A 17,471-nucleotide genomic window follows, 5' to 3' on the forward strand; every position below is an offset into this window, starting at 1 on the left:
ATTGGCTCCGGTCCTGGCCGCGCTCCTGTTACTGCAGTAAAGATCTCCGTCCCACCGCAACACGGTAAAAGCTTCAGAGGATTCCAGCCATGGGTCCTGGAGAAGCTCCCCCTTTAGAAGTCTCCTCGTGCTTCCTTTCTCTCTTTCAAACATTCTCTACTTGCAATCTCGGACCTGAAAACTCACCCGAGGAGTCTGGGGCAGCACTGCCTTCTGGGAAATGTAGTCCACTATAAGAGCGCAGCCACATGGCGGAAGTGGCTGGAAAGAGGTTGTTCCGGATCATCTCAGTGCCCTACCCGACCTAACCGGGTGCTGTCCCTGTTGATACTCCCTAGTCCTTGGAGTTCGCAGCCTCGGGGATCACACTTTATACTTTTGAGGTGAGTCTGCCCCAGGTTCTAGGCGCTTTGGGTATGGAGCCCCGAGGCCTGCGTTTGTTGGTCGCTGGCTGCTGGCTGCCTCTAGAGGACCCACCCGGTTTCCGGGATGGCGCTGGAGGTTTAAGAGGTTTCCTCCGCAGGGACTACGGCGGGGCGAGTGTGACTGCATGGGCGAAAGGTTTTTGGAGGATGTGGATTGTACAGGAGGGTGAGAGAGAGAGCGAGAGCGTGCGCGGGGTCTTCGGAACGTAGTTACCGGACTAGAGGATGTAACTGTCTGCGCCAAGTGTGGGGGTCGGGGGGTGGGGGAGATACGTTTGCTCCTTCCTGTAAGTCAAGTTTACTTGAGAATTTGGGGAAAGAAAGAAAGCTAGCTAGTCGAGATGATAAAGATCTCTGTGCACAAGATAGGTTAGTTTACCAATCAGCGCGACTTTAATGTAGTCAGCAGCCAGGGAGAGTGACCCACATTTCTAATTTCAGCACTCTTGCTGCGGAAACGGGAAGACAGTGAGTTTGAGGACAACCATGGGTCCATAGTGAGTTCCAGGCTCTCTTGGGCTTCATAGTGAAATCCCGTCTCAGAAATGTACGAGTGTATAGAAATTGTATTTGAAAAACCTTACTGTGGGACATGCTCAGAGTAGGCGCTTAGTGTCTCTCTCTTTTTTCCCCCCAGCTTTTCGAGACTTTTTTCTTTTTTTTTTTTTCTGTGTAGCCTTGGCTGTCCTGACTTGCTTTGTAGACCAGGCTGGCCTCGAACTCAGAGATCCACCTGCCTCTGCCTCCCCAAGTGCTGGGATTACAGTATGTTGCACCTAGCCAGGCTGAGTTTAGTCTTGTTTAGGGAAAACTCTCAGTGGATCTCAGTGTAAGTTCCTGTTGGCTACCATTAGGGAAGTCAGAATTTGGAGTTCCTGATTCAGGGTGAGCAACTTGAGGTGCTAAAAATAAGACGTTCTCAGCCCCAGGCCTTTTGACAGGAGACACACACAGTGAGCACAGTGGGTCTCTGTTCCCATCTCCACCCTCTCCAGCTTATAGTTGCAAACGTACTCATCAGTGTGGTGGATTTAGATGGCCGGGGCTTTTTGAAGGTAATTACATGGGATTAGTGCCCTGGCTCCAGGGAGCTGCCTCCCCTCCCCGGGTCCAGGGCCTCCATCTGTGGACTAGGAAACCAGTTTCCATTAGACCAAACCTGGCAGTGTTGAGACAGGGATTTCTCTGCCTCCACAGCTGAGAAACGAGTTTGTCGTCTCTAAGCCCCCGAGGCACTGGTGTTCCGTTGTAGCAGCTTAAGTGGACCAATACGGTGCCTGACCTGTTCCTGCAGAAATCATTTGAAGTTCCTGAAATGTGCTCTGCTTTTTTGTTTGTTATGGTTTCCAGAGAGTTCAGGTTCCTCTTTTTTATTTGCATGAGGTGGAGGAGTCCACGGGACAGCCTCTCTCACGACATGGGGAGTGCTTTCCACTGTCGTGGGTGACATGGGGTGGGGTGATTAATAATGGGGTGAGGGGCAGGGATGGAAGTGAGGTTCGGGATGTTGCAGATTATTGAACCCCTCGATGATGGTAACGCCGAAAAGTGACCAGCTTGGAGCCGTAGCTTTGATTTTTGGACAGAATTTCTTATGTTTTTGTTGTTGCTGCTGGGCTGAGCCTGAGTCTTCAGTGTCAGGGAGAGTTTCTGTTACTGAGCTCCACGCAGAGCCCGGGGTCAGTCTTGCATGTGGAGGGGGATATCCTGTCAGGAAGAGTCTCCAGGAGCAGGGAGTCCCTTGTGGTTCCTTTGGGAACTCTGGGAAGAAAACTGTCCTAGTCTCCTGAAAGATCCTAGTGATGGTGGAAATAGAAACTCTGCTTGCAAGGGCTGGACAGATGGCTCAGTGGTTAGAGCACTAGCCACGCTCCCAGAGAGTCTGTGTTCAAGTCCCAGCACCCACATGCTGCTCACAGCCATCCATAACTCCAGTTACGGGGGAATCCAGGTCCTCTTCTGACCTCTTGGCACCAGGCTGCATGCTACGCAGGTAAAACACCCATAAGTGTAAAATAAATAAATCATTAAGAAAACAATTCTGAGCATAAACTTTTAAAATCAAAGGAGCCGGCATGGTGGCACATACATTTCATTCTAGCACTTGGGAGGCAGAGGCAAGCAAATCACTGAGTGGGAGAGCAACCCCATCTACTTAGTGAGACCTCATCTTTAACAAAAGAAAAAAAAAAAAAAAAAAACTATGTTCATAAGTGGGGTTTTCTGTGCATGCTTACAGATGAATGACAGGTTTGTCCCTGGTGACATCCTGAGACATTAGGGTTCTGCCCTTGTGATAAGGGATATGAGAAAGGCACATCCTTACCCTCTTCGTGAGGCAGGAAGGAAACTTCCTGGGTGGGCAACAGGCCTTGCAGACTGTGGGAGTAGGTTCTGCATCGTCCCTGTGAGTGTTTCTCTAGCATTTCAGTCACAGTTGTGCTGTTGTTGCTGTTTGAGAGAGTCTCCCCGTGTAGCCCCGGCTAGCCTGGACTCTGTGTGTGTGTACCAGGCTGCCCTTGAACTCCCAGAGATCTCCCAAGGATCTCTCCCAGGAGATCTGACAAGGATTGAAGGCCACAGACTTCTTCACCCCGCCATGAATAGAGAATGTAAGTCGGCATTGGTCTGTATACAGACTGAGGCACGAGAGCAGGTTTGAGGATGTTTGACCTAGTTTCTCCCAATTTCATCTTCCTTCTCCAGTTCTGCAGTTTTCCCAAAGTGCCCAGAAGAGCAGAGAAGCATGGCTATTGTGGATGTCAGCACTGTGTTCAAGGTGAGGCGAAATGTCTTCCGTCAGTTGTCCCCTGGTTGCTGATTCCTGAAGTGGGATTGTAACCGCGTTGTCATGGTAACCATGTACCAGGTTTGCCAGCATGATTCTACTTTCTTCAGCATGTGTGAACTATAGGAGACTGTATGCTTTTTTCATCCAAGCAGGTCATGTAAAGAATCCTAATATCTGTGTATTCATAACTTGACTTTATCTTTCTATTCCACAATTTCCTTATCTGAAAGTGGAGGAAGCATTAGCGCTTACTTTAGATTAGTTTTAACTAAAGTGATAGGTGTGAGGTCATTAGCAAATGCTGGCACATAAAATACACCAAATGAGAGATGATGATTGGAGTGTGTACATAGTCTTCTATGACTCAGGAAAAAGGGAAGAATAACATTCAGGACTGCCACAAATTCAAGGCCATCTCAGGGCACCTAGTAAGTTCCAAGCTCAGCACACAAGATTCCATCTTAAAAATTAAAAAAAAAAAAAAAAAAAATCCACAAAGGAAAATGTTGGTGTACTGGCAAATAAAGAAAAATGGTTTAGCTTTTAAATTTGCAGGTCTTCATATTTTTATTTTGTTTAATCATTTAATTGGACAGTCTTAATATATAATCAGCAGATCACTCTGGCCTTGAATCCATAGAGATCTGCCTGTTTCTGCCTCCCCAACGACTGGGGTTAAAACCAGGATGTTTATTAACTTTTCCTTAGTCTCATGTAACTCAGGCTAGCTTTGAACTTGGTTTAGAGCCAGGGATGAACTTGAACTTATGACCTTTCTGCTCTGACCTTGTTTATTGGCTGCACATCTGTTGACACCCCTCCCCCAGAACAGAGATAATAACTTCCTACTTAGAAAACCAAAAATAAATCTTTAAAAAGGTTATTATTTTAAATTATGTGCATGTGTGTGTCTGTCTGTGGTTATCTACTCCTGAGTCACAGGTGTGTGGAGAGAGCAGAGTCCACACCCCTGAAGCCAGAGCAACAGGCCAGTGTGGCTCACCTGACAGGATGCTGAGAATCGAACTCAGATCCTTGGGAAGAGAGGTGCATACTCTTAACCCCTCAGGCATCTCTCCAGCCCTCACATGTTGTTTTTAGTTTGTTTTGTTTTCTTTTTGTTAAATATGGTCTCTACTTAACCCTGGCTGGCCTGAAACCCCTGTAACCCAGGCTAGACTCCAGCCACCATCACTTTATAGAAAGTGTATTTTTAGGCAGTTTTATATTGTCTTTGATATCTAAGTTTATAAAAGTATATTTAGGCAGTTTATAAAAATGTATTTAGGCTGGATGGTGGATATTTCTCTGTAGTCCTGGCTGTCCTGAACTCACTCTGTAGACCAGGCTGGCCTCCAACGCAGAGATCTGCGGCCTCTGCCTCCTGAGTGCTGGATTAAAAGGCGTGGCTTACTTGGTTTTGTTTCTGTTGTTTTTGTCTCTTGAGTGTTAAGAATATCTCTTAAGCTCTTTTGCTGGTGGGGGTGGGGCCAGTGTTGGAGCTAGGGTTTTACTCTGTAACCCTGACCAACCTAGAACTCTGTATGTAGCTCAGGTAAGGCCTCCAACTCATGGCAATCCTCCTGCCTCAGCTTCCTGAGTCCTGGGATTTATGGGTGTTTTGTTTTGTTTTTTTCCTCAGCATGAGAACAGTTATTAAATGGAAGGAGAAGAGGGAGAAGTGTGGAGGTTTTCACTCACAATGAGCTCGGAGGAGCTTCAGGTGCTGGCCCTTCTGGGTTAGGCCCTGGTGTGTGGAGCCCTGCTGAGGGTCAGTCGCCAGAGGTCCCCAGCTGGCTGACCTCCCTGAGAGCTTTCATCAGTGGATGCCACTCGTGAGCCTCGTGGGCTGCAGCCTGGAGGTGGCCGGCTCCAGCCAGGACTTGCATTTGGAATGGCTTGCGGCTTTCCGACGGGAAAGCTGACTGTATTCCCTTCCCCAGTGGCCCTGCTTGGTGTTGCACACGATGACCCCTGTTTTCATTGAAGCGGGGGTTAAAGTGGAAGGCAGTGTCACTCACTCTCCTGAAATCTCGGGCAGGCCTGTTTGCACTGGGCTTCTTTGTGCCCATGACTGCTCAGTTGAGGCCTGACTCCTCAAGGCAAGGGCAGGTCACAGGGCCCGGGCAGTGGTCCAGCAGGGCCCCCTAAGGCCAGCAGCAGGGTAGGCCCTGGGTTCCCCAAGTTGCCCTGGGAAGGCTCCCTGAGCAGGAGGTCTGGGGTAAGCCCCAGGGGCAGTTGGGCCAGGGTGGGCACTAAGAAGGGCCTGTCCGGCTAGGCCCCAGGAGAGGAAGCCCCCGGCTGGTTCCCCCACGCAGCCGGCCATCCTTGAGGGTTTGGGCCAGCTAAGGCGTCATTTAGTGAGAAACTATCTGCCGGTTTCCCCGTGGCTGTGCTCAGCTCACTGCAGTAGCTGTTGCATGGGCGCCTTTTGTTTCCCTGTCTCAGTCGTCTCTGTCCTAGGCTTCTGACCTCAGCATACAGGCCACAGTACACACGTACAGGGTTGTAAAAATTAAAATAGAGAGAGATAGAGGGCGATCTTGAGTGGTCCACATCCCTGACCGCACAGGTTCGCTGGTGACCGAAGTGTAGGGACAGATGCGAGGAGGCAGGGGACCAGCTTCAACCTGCTGCTTCTCTGCTGGTGTCTTCTGTGCTCTGCAGCCTGTGGTCGTGCCACTGCTATTGTGTGTCCCTATTTTAATCATAACCAAAACGCCGATGCTTCCGTTTGAGCATGTCAAGTTCCAAAAGCAGGTGGCCTCCGCAACAAATGGCCTCCTCCTCTCGGGCAGCTGGTACAGGTACACTGAGGCAATTCCATTCTCTCGATGTAAGCCCTGAGGGCTTCAGTGTAGTGCTGGTGCCTTTTACCCTCAGCTGCAGCTCCTCATCTGTGGATCTGGGTTTGTTGGTGTTTCTTTTAGTTGAGGCTGAGTGTCATTCTGTAGACCAGGGTGTTCTGGAACTTGAAGCCCGGGTAGGCAAGCCCAAAACAGGAGTGCCAGCTCCCAAATAAGGACGCAGACACTTTTGCTAATGAGCAAGGTTGCCTTAGCCTCGGCTTGTTCTCCAGCTGGCTCTGAACTTAAACTCACCCGTTATGTTAATCTGCTTTCTGCCACCGTGGCTGTTATCTTTTTCCAGTCCTGGCACTTGTCTCTTCTTCTGTTTCCAGCTGACAACGCTTCCTGCACCTGGTTCTTTCCCAGAGTTCCTATCCCTGCCAGAAGTCCTGCCTCCTTTTCCTGGTCTTTGCTATTGGCCATTCAGCTTTTTAGTAAACCAATTAGAAGTTGTTGGAGTATTTACAAAATACAATGCAACCATAAAAATAACAGTACAAGTTCCTGGCCTGTCCTCAGCTGTCTGCTGGTATAGAAGCCAGCCTGTGAATAATACAGTACGCAAAACAGTCACCCCAACACAAAGCCATTAGGACACTTTTTAAACTAGTGATCGTGGGGGAGGGCCCAGCCCACGGTGGGTGGGGCCATCTCTGCGCTGGTGGTTCTGAGTTCTATAAGAAAGCAGGCTGAGCAAGGGGTGGGGAGCAGGCCAGTGAGCAGCAGCTCCTGCCTCTGGCTTCCAGCCCTGTTGTATGTTCCTGCCCTCACTTCCCTCGGAGATGGACAGTTACCTGTAAGCACAGGGGAAAACACGCTTCCCTCCCCTACACGCTTTGGTCGTGCTGTTTCATCGCAGTGGTATGTAAGTGACTAGCTCTTCTAGAACAGTAACCAGCTCTCTTAACTCCCTGCCAGCCCTCCTCCCAGTTTCCAGCCCAGCCCCTTCAAGTTTCTCCCAACCATTCCTCCCTCAGTTCCCCAGCAGCCTGCTTAAACAGCCCTTTCCCAGTACCAGCAGCTCCAAACTGCAACAGCTGTTCTAGACCAGCTGCTCAGCCCAGCTTCTCCTGGCTCAGCTGTCTCCTAACAATATCTTCTGCCCCAACTGCCATCTCTTCTCACTCTGCTAGCCCCCCTCTCTCAGCCTCTGCTGGCTTTTGTTGTTGTTTTTTGTTCAAGACAGGGTTTCTCTGTGTAGCCATGGCTGTCCTGAGCTCACTTTGTAGACCAGGCTGGCCTTGAACTCTCAGCGTTCTGCCTGCTTCTGTCTCCTTGAGTGCTGGGATTAAAGGCGTGTGCCACCACACCTGGCTCCTCAGTTGACTTTTTTATATTCTGTCCTGTTCCCAGAAATCCAAGAGGCAACCAGTACTGAAGGTCATAGGGTTAAGCAGTTCTAACAGCTAAGAATTCTTAAAGGGCCAGTTGACTAGCACATGGGGATCTTTTAAAGGACCAGACACACAAGCTAAATCATACTACAGTAATTTCAACTCTAACTAGCCCGCAGGCTAGCCCTGAGTTTGTAGCCGTCCCCCCAGTACTGGGGTAATGGGAGCGAGACCAGAGTGAGTCTGGTTGAACTGCAGGGTGTAGAAAAGCACTTACCCTCACACTTGAGAATTTACTCTGAAAGAATGCAGATTAGGGAAGAGAAACCTGCCAAGGGCGAAGTCCAGACTCTACATTCATTCATCTTGGTGGACGTCTGGAGACATGCTTAATTCTCCCAGCCCATGATATAACAGAACATGTAGGAAGTATGGCCAACAAGGGACACTTGGCCAGTGCCTTTTCATCCGGGCTTTCTGTTGGGAGTGCCTGCTGTGGTTGCAGCTCATTTTTTACTTCGGCCTCGTAGAGGTAAAACTGGGACCATCCAAGATCTCAGGCATGCAGTAAAGAAACACCTCACCAAGCAGGACATTTAAGGGCTCAGAAACGATTTCTCAGGAGCCCAAGGCCGGTTCTTTGAAATGTCGTTTCCCTGGTGCTGGGCGGGGACATGCCTTTTCCTAGAAAACCCTGAAAAAGGAGTCAACATTTGCATGAAATTATTTTCTTTATTATTGTGTGTGTTACTTTGTGCTTTTATTTCAGGAGTTGGTGGTTTTCAGGGATGTGGCTGTGGAGTTCTGTAAGGAAGAGTGGGAGTGCCTGGGCCCTGATCAGAGGTCTTTATACAGAGATGTGATGCTGGAGAACTACAGCAACTTTGTGTCCCTCGGTAAGGTCATCTGGACGTCAGATTCAGAAATTATTTTTCCTAAGAGCTGATGTAGATGGATATTAACGTTTAATATTGATTCATAAGATTATTAAATCAGTGGTTATATTTGACCCTCTATTATAGAAATGAAAGACTCAGACACCTGTTAGATTTTTAATATTCTTTTAACACTGGGGCTGGGCAGATCTTAACCCCCTAAGCTATCTTGTTATCCCCCAGCCACACATACCATCCAAAATTCCCATAAATGCTTGCAAATGCTCCATCTGGGCTGCTTCTCTCTACCATGCCAGTCCTCAGAGCAAGCTCCTCCCCGTCATGTGTTTCTAATTAATGCTAACCCGTGGCAACGTCCTTCCTCTTTCCTCCTTCCTCTCCTGCGCCTCTCTCTCTCTCTCTCTCTCGTGGTCCTGCTGCCCTCCAAGCCCACAAACCTTAGCTCTGCCCACCTCTCTTTTGCAAAGCTCAGGTATAGGCAGTTTTATTGGCCAATCAGGGATAATTTGTAAGGCAGGGTTACATAGCATCACCTGGTGTTTGTAAGCATTTTCTTGTAGAACTGTAAAGACCTCAGAGAAGAAGCTGTTAACACTTTAATAAAGAGTAGCTCCATATCAGCCACAACAGACGTGATGTTAGAGAACTGTGCTGGCTTTGTGTCCCTGGGTAAGGTCATCTGTATGGCAGATTCAGAAAATATTTTTCCTAAGGGCTGGGGCTGAAGATCCATGGGAGAAGCCCTTAACTGCTGAGGCCTATCACCACCCCACAGCCCCACTTCACAGATGGTAGATAGCTGCCTTTAAAGCCCTTGATTCACTGTACATGTACTTTCTCAAGACACTTTTCTACTTATTTTCTTTCTATCAGTGATTACAGCAAGCAACAACTGTTTACTAAGGTGCTTGCTAAATGGCTTGCTTGCTTGTTTTTCTGTCTGTCTGTCTGTCTGTCTATTTACTTAAAATCACAATCCTATGAGGATCTGCAATTTGTTTTAGGTTAAGTTAATTCTATAGCAGATGTCTTTTGCTGTTGTTGCTTGTTTCTGTATTTGTTTCTAATGTTCTCTGTTTTTGAGTAGGACTTGCTATTCCTAAGCCATCAGTCATTTCACTACTGGAGCAAGGCAAAGAACCCTGGATAGTCGAGCAGACAGGATGGTATTCAGGTGAGTATGGATGTTGGGAGCAGAGAGTGTGCTTTTTGGTGAAGCCCAAAGTCGTGGAGTGGTGGTTTGCGGTCTTCTCTGCTGCAGCGTATGCAGTGCCATGAGGCCAGTGTCGTGGAAATCATCTGACAGAGGGAGAGCAGCTTGTTTGTTGTTTGTCTTTAAATTTGGAGCGTGTGTGTGTGTGTGTGTGTGTGTGTGTGTGTGTGTGTGTGTGTAAGGTTCCTCGTACCGTAGTGGGTCCCCAGGATTAAATTCAGGTCTTCAGGCGTGACAGCAAACCATAAGCTGCTGTGCCATCTCACTGGCCCTGTTGAGCCATTTTTGATGTTGTGCTTTATAAAAATTAAGCAATGGCAACAGTGGTACAAAGAGCTATTTGTGATTTCGTTTTCTTGATTGACTGTTTGGAGGAGTCTGGCTCTGGAAGCGGCTGGGGGATGGCTGAAAGTCTGCTGCTGTGACTGTAGGATTGTCATTTCTTTCTTATTCCTGATCTCCCTTGTGTTGCAGGGTATTTGATCCCAGTGGGAACCCCAAAGTTGGGAAACCCAAAAACCCTGTTTCTTGTTTGTTTGGTTTGTTGGTTGGTTTTGGGTTTTGTTTTTTGAGACAGGGTGTGTATGTGTCTATGTGTAGCTGAGCCTGTTCTGGACTACCTCTGTAGACCAAGCTGGTCTTGAACTCACAGAGATCCACCTGCCTCTGCCTCCTGGGTGCTCCGATTAAAAGCATGTACCATTACTGCCTGTCTCAGGGGAGCATGTGACTCTTAATCTCAAGGTCATGGGTTTGTGCCCCACATTGGGCACCATTTCCCTTTTTTGTCAAAATAAAAGACTTTTTCTCTAACGTCAATAAACTGTATCCTATCAGGTAAAAATTACATTCACAATGTCTAGTCCATATGTAATTAGCAACCTTGAAGAAAGTATTCTACTATCTGTTCCATCTTGGTGAGTCCAAAGTTCTGGACCTAACTCACTTTGTATTAAAACTTGCATTACCAATCAAAAACCTTTTTAAACCTAAAACATCTTCTTAAATCCTACAGAACTTAAGCTTAATTGTAAGATCATAACTATTTAGTCTTTAACCACATTCAGAGACCTGAGAAGGAATAATATTACCTGAATAAACAGAAAGTGCAGAGCAAGCAGCTTTCCAAAGCTATAGAAATGACAGAAACTGTTGGCTGCCTGAACCCAAGATTTCTCTATAACATTGGAACATCATCTTCAGCCTTTGGCTCAGAACAGCTGACAGACTTTTCTGTGAGTCAGGTATTATGAAGGACATCTTACCTTGTCCTTGCAAAGCTCATCAGTTGACCTTCCTGCATCCAGTTTGTCCAGCATTCTGTCTGCAGTAGAAGCAAGGGCATTCCTTGCCCATTGGCTAGCTTGCCACATAGGAAGCCATCTCCAAAAGAATTTTGTGATGCTCATCTTCTTCGAAGTCAAAACGAGCTACTGCCAGGAAGCTGACACATCTCTTTGTCAAAAACTTCTCAAATTAATAAAACATCATTAAATCCCAAATTATGTAGATCTCTGAGGTTTCTGAAAACCATCTGTCTATCTCTAGTATATCTGAATTACTTATTTCCAGCCAAATGCTGATTGGTTAACTTATAAAACACATGGATTAATTAAACTAGTACCTAACAAAACCATTAGTTTGATTTACTGTTAGTTTGCAGTATTCTAAACAGTTTGTGATAGTAGCTTTCAAAAGGACTGAAACTTCATGTTGCATTTTTTACAGTTTTTATTTTTTTAATTTATTTTTTTGATGTACCTATGTAATTATTAAAAGTGCAATATGAGGGAGAAGAGGAGGGATGGGGCTACAACAAGGATGTAAAGTGAATTAAAAAAATAAAAGAATTACATAGGTACAATACCTTAAAAAGAGTTGATAACATAGTATGCTGTAACCAAAGTATAACCTTAATTTTGTATCAGTTTGCAAAGCTCTATAAAAGTAGATTCAGTAATCTTCCCTTTTTTCTGCTGTTACATTTTTTCTATACCCTCCTGCATTTTGAGGCTGTGAGTTGTGATTGCCAAACAGGTGATTGTGATCTTTTATCATTGGAATAAATTTTGACTGTGGATTATCACGGAGTTTATTTTATCTGGTATGGGGGGGGGGGGGCCCAAGACAGGGTTTCTCTATGTAGCCCTGGCTGTCCTGGACTTGCTTTTTAGACCAGGCTGGCCTCGAACTCACAGAGATCCATCTGCCTCTGCCCCTCAGAGTGCTGGGATTAAAGGCTTGTGCCAGCATGCCTGGCTTACTTTTTAAGTTTTTATTATTCTGTTTTGTGTGTGTGCGCCTGTGCTTTAGGGTACATGCCATGAAGGTCAGAGGACGATATTCAGGAGTTAGTTCTGCTTTTCAGCTGTGGCATGTAGAAACTGAACTCAGATTGTCAGGTATTGCACAGCAAAACCTCTTTATGTATATGTGGTATATGTGTGTCTCCGTTCACGCGTGTGTGAGAGTGCCTGAGTAGGCCAGAGGTTAATGTCACAATCTTTGTTGACACTTTCTGCTGTAGTCTTTCTTTGTGAGGTCGGGTCTCTCAATCCAATGCTAGCCTTCTTAGCCAGCTTGTCCTGGCAGACAGTTCCACTGTCTCTCCGCCTTCTGAGACTGGAATTGAAGGTGAGGCTCCATGCCTTCTGGGAGGCTCTCTAAGTTCTGGGGATCTGAAGTCTCATTCGCTTGCCTCAGCAAGTGCTGTAAGATCTCTATCTGGGGCTGGAAAGATGACTCAGCAGCTATGAATACTGGCTTCTCTTCCAGAGGACCCAGGCTCAATTCCCAGCACCCATATGGCAGCTTACAACCTCTGTAACTCCCATTCCAGGGGACCTAAGGCTGTCTTCTGGCCTCTGCAGGCAGGTTGATCGCACATGGAACACAGATGCACATGTAGGCAAAACACTAATACATATAAAAAAATAAAATCTTTAAAAAAAAAACCTCATCATTTTGTTTCTAATGGTTCATGTCTTCTAGTGCTAAATATGTACTTATTTTCTTTCAGATTTGCTGTCTGTAAATGAAACTAAAACTTTATCTCTAAAGAATGGCATCTTTGGAAAGGAATCACTAAAATGGAAAATAATAGAAAGAGTCACTGATTCAGCTTGCCTTGAGGAGTCGTGTTTTGGAGATGGTTGGAAATGCCGGGGACTGCCTGAGACTCAGCCAGAGTCTGCAGAGGAGTGTCTCCAGGGAGTGGCAGCCCCCCCGGAGAAGATGCCACCCAAATTCATCGAGCCTGCACCCATTGCTCTAGGTGAGATGACTCATTCTGAAACAAAACCCTTTGAGCAGGAAGCGGGGGAAGCCGTTATTCAACAGGTGAGAATTCCTACAGGTGACAAGCTTACTGAGATGTACGAGAAAGCCTTTGTCTACTACACAGATCCAAAGAAGCGTCAGCAGGCTTTTGCTGGGGAGAAGTGTGGGGAGTTGAAGGAGTGCAGCAGGGGGTTCGAGTATGACTTCCAGCTCGCCCCGTATCAGATCAATAAGAAGCCCTACCAGTGTGAGATCTGTGGCAAGATCTTTGAGAAGCACGCTTACCTGGTTCAGCACAACCGCTTCCACACGGGGGAGAAGCCCTGCGAGTGCAAGGAGTGCGGAAAGGCCTTCACCAACTGCTCGCTGCTGGTGCAGCACCAGAGGGTCCACACCGACGAGAAGCCCTACGAGTGCAAGCACTGTGGAAAGGCCTTCCTCTACTTCTCTACGTTTTTCCAGCATCAGAGGACACACACCAACGAGAAGCCTTACGAGTGTCACAAATGTCAGAAGGCCTTCAACAAGAGCGCGAACCTCACCAGACACCAGAGGATCCACAGCGGGGAGAAGCCCTATGAGTGCAATCTGTGCGGAAAGACTTTCACGTGGGCTTCCAACCTGAACGATCACCAGAAGATCCACACCGGCGAGAAGCCCTATGAGTGTAACTATTGTGAGAAGGCCTTTCTCTGCCACTCAGCATTCATGAAACACTATAGAACTCACACCAATGAGAAGCCCTATGAGTGCCAGGAATGTATGAAGGCTTTTAGGCAGAAAGCACATCTCATCCAACACCAGAGAGTTCACACTGGTGAAAAGCCCTACGAATGTAAGGAATGCGGGAAGGCCTTTGCCTGTCCCTCGTACTTTAATAGACACCAGAGAATTCACACAGGGGAGAGGCCGTACGAGTGTAAGGAGTGTGGGAAGGCCTTCATCGACTGCAAGACCCTGATCCTGCACCAGAGGATCCACACGGGGGAGAAGCCCTTTCAGTGCCGGCAGTGCGGCAAGGCCTTCCGGCAGAGGTCCCACCTCACGCAGCACCAGCGGATCCACACGGGGGAGAAGCCCTACGAGTGCAAGGAGTGTGGGCAGGCCTTCACTCGGCTCCTGCAGGTGAAGAAGCACCAGAGAATCCACGCGGTGGGAGAAATCTTGTGTATTTGAATACTGCCCTTTATTTATTGAACAGCCCCTACTCGGCGTCTTCGCGTACCTACAGAAGATCAGTGTTAATAAGATCGGAAAGATGGGCAGTACCTTCATGTGTCCCTCAGCTCTCTAGACGCTGCTGAGAGACGCCTTCTGGAGTGAGGTGTGCGGAATGACCTCTCCCTGTATTCAGCGTGTAATTTATACCACGTCTAGGACGGGAAACCCTTGTTCTCAGCTGCCCCTGATGGAATAAGAGTTTGTGAGAGAGGACCATCTGATGACTGTACCTTTTTTCTTTATAACCTATGGTTTATTGAGTACTAATTCACATAGGGAAAATTAAATTATGAATAGAAATACTAATTCTGTAACCAGTAAAAGGGTATTTAATTATAGCTATAGAAAATACCACATTGAGAACAATGGCGAGGACTTTCTTAGTGTAGAAGCAGCTCGTGCATCACTCGTCCCCTGTGTTGTAATATGTTGACGTCAGCCCTGCTTCAGATTGCTGCCTTTTAGCTGGTAGTATGGTTACTGTGAGGATTGAATGAATTCAGTAAAAGGAACCATCGTATAGTCACTAGCAAGGAGGAATGATTAGGAAATACTAGGACTCATCTTCTTTAATAGCCTTTGTCACTCTTTTTGGAATGTTCATATGCAATTTATCAATGATGTCGCCTGTCAGGGCTTATTCCATACCAAAGCTTTCCTAACGAGCTCAGGAGTGGGAGTGATTGGAATGGAACGCAGGCAGATTTTCACTTCAACTTCAGCTGACTCAGAAAATTGACTCTAGCAGGACTGCATAAAGTCACTGATGGGTGTGTTAGAGGGAAGATGAGCGCAAGAGTCCTCCACGGCAGAAGCGCTGTGTTTTCAGGACAGTTGGGTCTGCGCAGGGTGGGAAATGGAACAAATCTATAGTCTGTAACTGTCACAACAGGACTCTTGGATTCTGTGAAAAATGCAGTGTGAAAGTATAGCTTGCTTCTGTGTGAAAGATAACAGCAGACCTGTCCTAAAGCCTGCTAGGGCTCATTTGAATAAATGCTATAAAACATTCCATCAAGAAAGCAATAAATCTCAGAGTTGACAGCAGAAATATATATTATATACAATAGATCAATGAATTTAAAGAAATTTCTTTTAAAAAAAAAAATAAAATGGGATCACTGGGCTTTAAAAGCTTTTTCCAAATCTTCTGATACATAGGCTAGAAGTCCCAGGTCCTAAGGAGACCTTTGAAGGACACAAATGTGACCGGGAACTGAAACGTTCTCAGGCAGAAGTGTGGTCAGTTGGTTGCTTTTGGTTTATTTTGAGACTGAGTCTCACAAGTTAGTGGCAATCCTCCTGTCTCGACCGCTTGAGTGCGGACATTAGAAGTGTGTGCCACCACACCGGCTTGAACTCAGAGCTCTGAGCCTGCTAGGCATGGTTTTGCCACTGAGCTACATCCCCAACCCTTTGTGTTTTTCTGAGACAGGGTCTTGCCTAACTGCCTAGGCAGGCCTTGAACTCAGGAGCCCTCTCAAATAGCCACCACAGATCTCTGCCACCAGGTACAGCTAGAAAGTTTTACTGCTATAAAATAATTTGTTCAGTGTTATATCAGTTAAATTTGAAATGCTTAGAGTAAGTTTTGTGTGAATGTGTATAAATGTTTCTGATTGACTCACAAACCTCTAGAAAGTTGGAATAAAGCCAGTATACTTTTCAACAAAATAGAAAAACGTGCTGTGTTATAGTAAATGAAGGATGTGGTGTAGTGTTCAACAAGGAAGCTAAGCTTTTGTTTGAGATAGGGCATCATGTAGCCCAGGCTAGCCTCAACCTCGTAATCTTGCTTTAGCTTCCCAAGTGCTGGTTTATCAGATACATACCAAGGAAATTTGAAACATTATCAACATAACGCCTTTGCCATCCCTCCTTTTTATAAGGTTAAATAACCTTTTTACTGAGAAAAAAGTTAGAAATCTTAGAGTGTGTTGATTGGTGAACTCATGTAATCCCAGCACTGGGAAGGCCGATGCGGGAAAATTTGGGCTGTTCAAGCCCAGACTGGGCCAGATGAGACAGCAAGCAAAGGCAACGGACATAGAAGGAGCCAGTGGGAAACTGGCAGAATGGTAGGCATGAATTGCATCAGTATCTCCAGAAACTACTTGACTAGGCTGATTGCGATAGTTGAAGTTTTTTCCTTATTTAGATGAAATACTGGGTTGGTGTGGGACATCTGGAATCATCTCTTGGAAGGCAAGGATGAGATTGCTGTTGTTTCATAATAGCTTGGGATATTCTGAGCAATACCATCTCAGAGAGAGAGTGAGAGAGAGACACAAAGAGAGAAAGAAAGGAAAGGAAAGAAAGCTACAGAAGGACTGAAATTGAATGAGGAGAAAGACCCATGCTGTTGAGATATTAACCAAAGGAATCCCCCATGGAAAGAGTTTAAGAAGAAATGACAAAAATTATTAAAAAATTAGGGGAAAAGATGCAATGTTCAACAGTTCATTAAAAGAATCAGAATCGTTTTATTTTTTTGTAACTAATAGCATGGCCTCCATAGATAAGTAAAAGTTTAATAAACTACAGAGAAAGCCAGCTCGGAGTTCAACATACCTGTTAGCAAAATCAGGCTGGACCTCTTGAATTAATATCATTGAAAGGTCTAATGTGGACTCTTCCACATTTACAAAATATTCTCTTATATAAATGTTACTTTCTGTGTCTCGAATGTCAAGTCTGTAAGTATCAGTCCAGTCAAATTATACATAATGCCTTCTTACCTAGGCCTTAGTGATATTCTCCAGATACTTGGAAATACACTTTGAAATAATTTCAGAATAACCATTAGTTAAACTTAATGGAATTGAGGGGGAAATGATAGTTATGCATTTGTGGTGTGCACTGGACTGTTTTCCAGGAAACAAGTCAGTGAGGAATTCATCGAGATGGAGGTTTTTAAAAGGTAGAAGAGGAAATAAGAGGCTAGGAACAGCAATTCGGGGGAAGCAAAATTGATACATTTTAAACAATTGACATATTCTGGGGTAGTGTCTTTAGCTATTAAGACTTAGCTATTGAAGCTGAGCATGGCGGCTCAGATCTTCACTCCTAGCCTTCAGGAGGCAGAGACAGGATGACCTCTGAGTTCCAAGCCATCCTGGCCTACAGAGTGAGACCCTCTCTGGCGAATCACATAGTTCTTAAGGCCTGCAGTGTAGTACTAAGGAGTGTAGGCCCTGGGCAGCCTGGGCTACATAATGAGGCTCCTTCCCCTCAACACTGAAACTAAATTTCACACATTATTGAAGAATGAGTCCTTTAGTGCTTTTCAGAGTTGAAAGAGGAATTTATTAGAAAATAAAGATTAACATCCTCATTCATAGTCCTTGTCTATGTACTATTCCTTTTTTTTTTTTTTTTTTTTTTGGCCTTTACCATAGTTAATTAAATCACATAGTTAATTGATTAAATTACTGAGGTATGTAGAAGCCCTTTTATCCCTTGA

General features: G+C 45.9%; 1 protein-coding gene across 1 annotated transcript; it reads left to right on the forward strand.

The window, feature by feature from the left end:
• Window positions 1-306: 306 nt before the first annotated feature.
• On the forward strand, window positions 307-17,384 carry LOC129667304 (zinc finger protein 383-like). The gene is made up of 5 exons (XM_055594881.1): window positions 307-383; window positions 3,132-3,204; window positions 8,169-8,295; window positions 9,383-9,469; window positions 12,528-17,384. The coding sequence occupies exons 2-5, from the start codon at window positions 3,172-3,174 to the stop codon at window positions 13,961-13,963; spliced, it is 1,683 nt and encodes a 560-aa protein (XP_055450856.1). The 5' UTR covers window positions 307-383; window positions 3,132-3,171; the 3' UTR covers window positions 13,964-17,384.
• The last annotated feature ends 87 nt before the right edge of the window (window positions 17,385-17,471 follow it).

Source organism: Psammomys obesus, unplaced genomic scaffold (genome assembly GCF_907164565.1).
Source record: "Psammomys obesus unplaced genomic scaffold, mPsaObe1.curated_primary_1811, whole genome shotgun sequence".
Taxonomy (NCBI): domain Eukaryota; kingdom Metazoa; phylum Chordata; class Mammalia; order Rodentia; family Muridae; genus Psammomys; species Psammomys obesus.

Coding starts and splice junctions, on each gene's coding strand:
- LOC129667304 (XM_055594881.1), top strand. CDS start 3,172: ATGGCTATTGTGGATGTCAGCACTGTGTTCAAG. Junction 8,296..9,382: donor CAGCAACTTTGTGTCCCTCG/GTAAGGTCATCT, acceptor GTTTTTGAGTAG/GACTTGCTATTCCTAAGCCA. Junction 9,470..12,527: donor GCAGACAGGATGGTATTCAG/GTGAGTATGGAT, acceptor ATTTTCTTTCAG/ATTTGCTGTCTGTAAATGAA.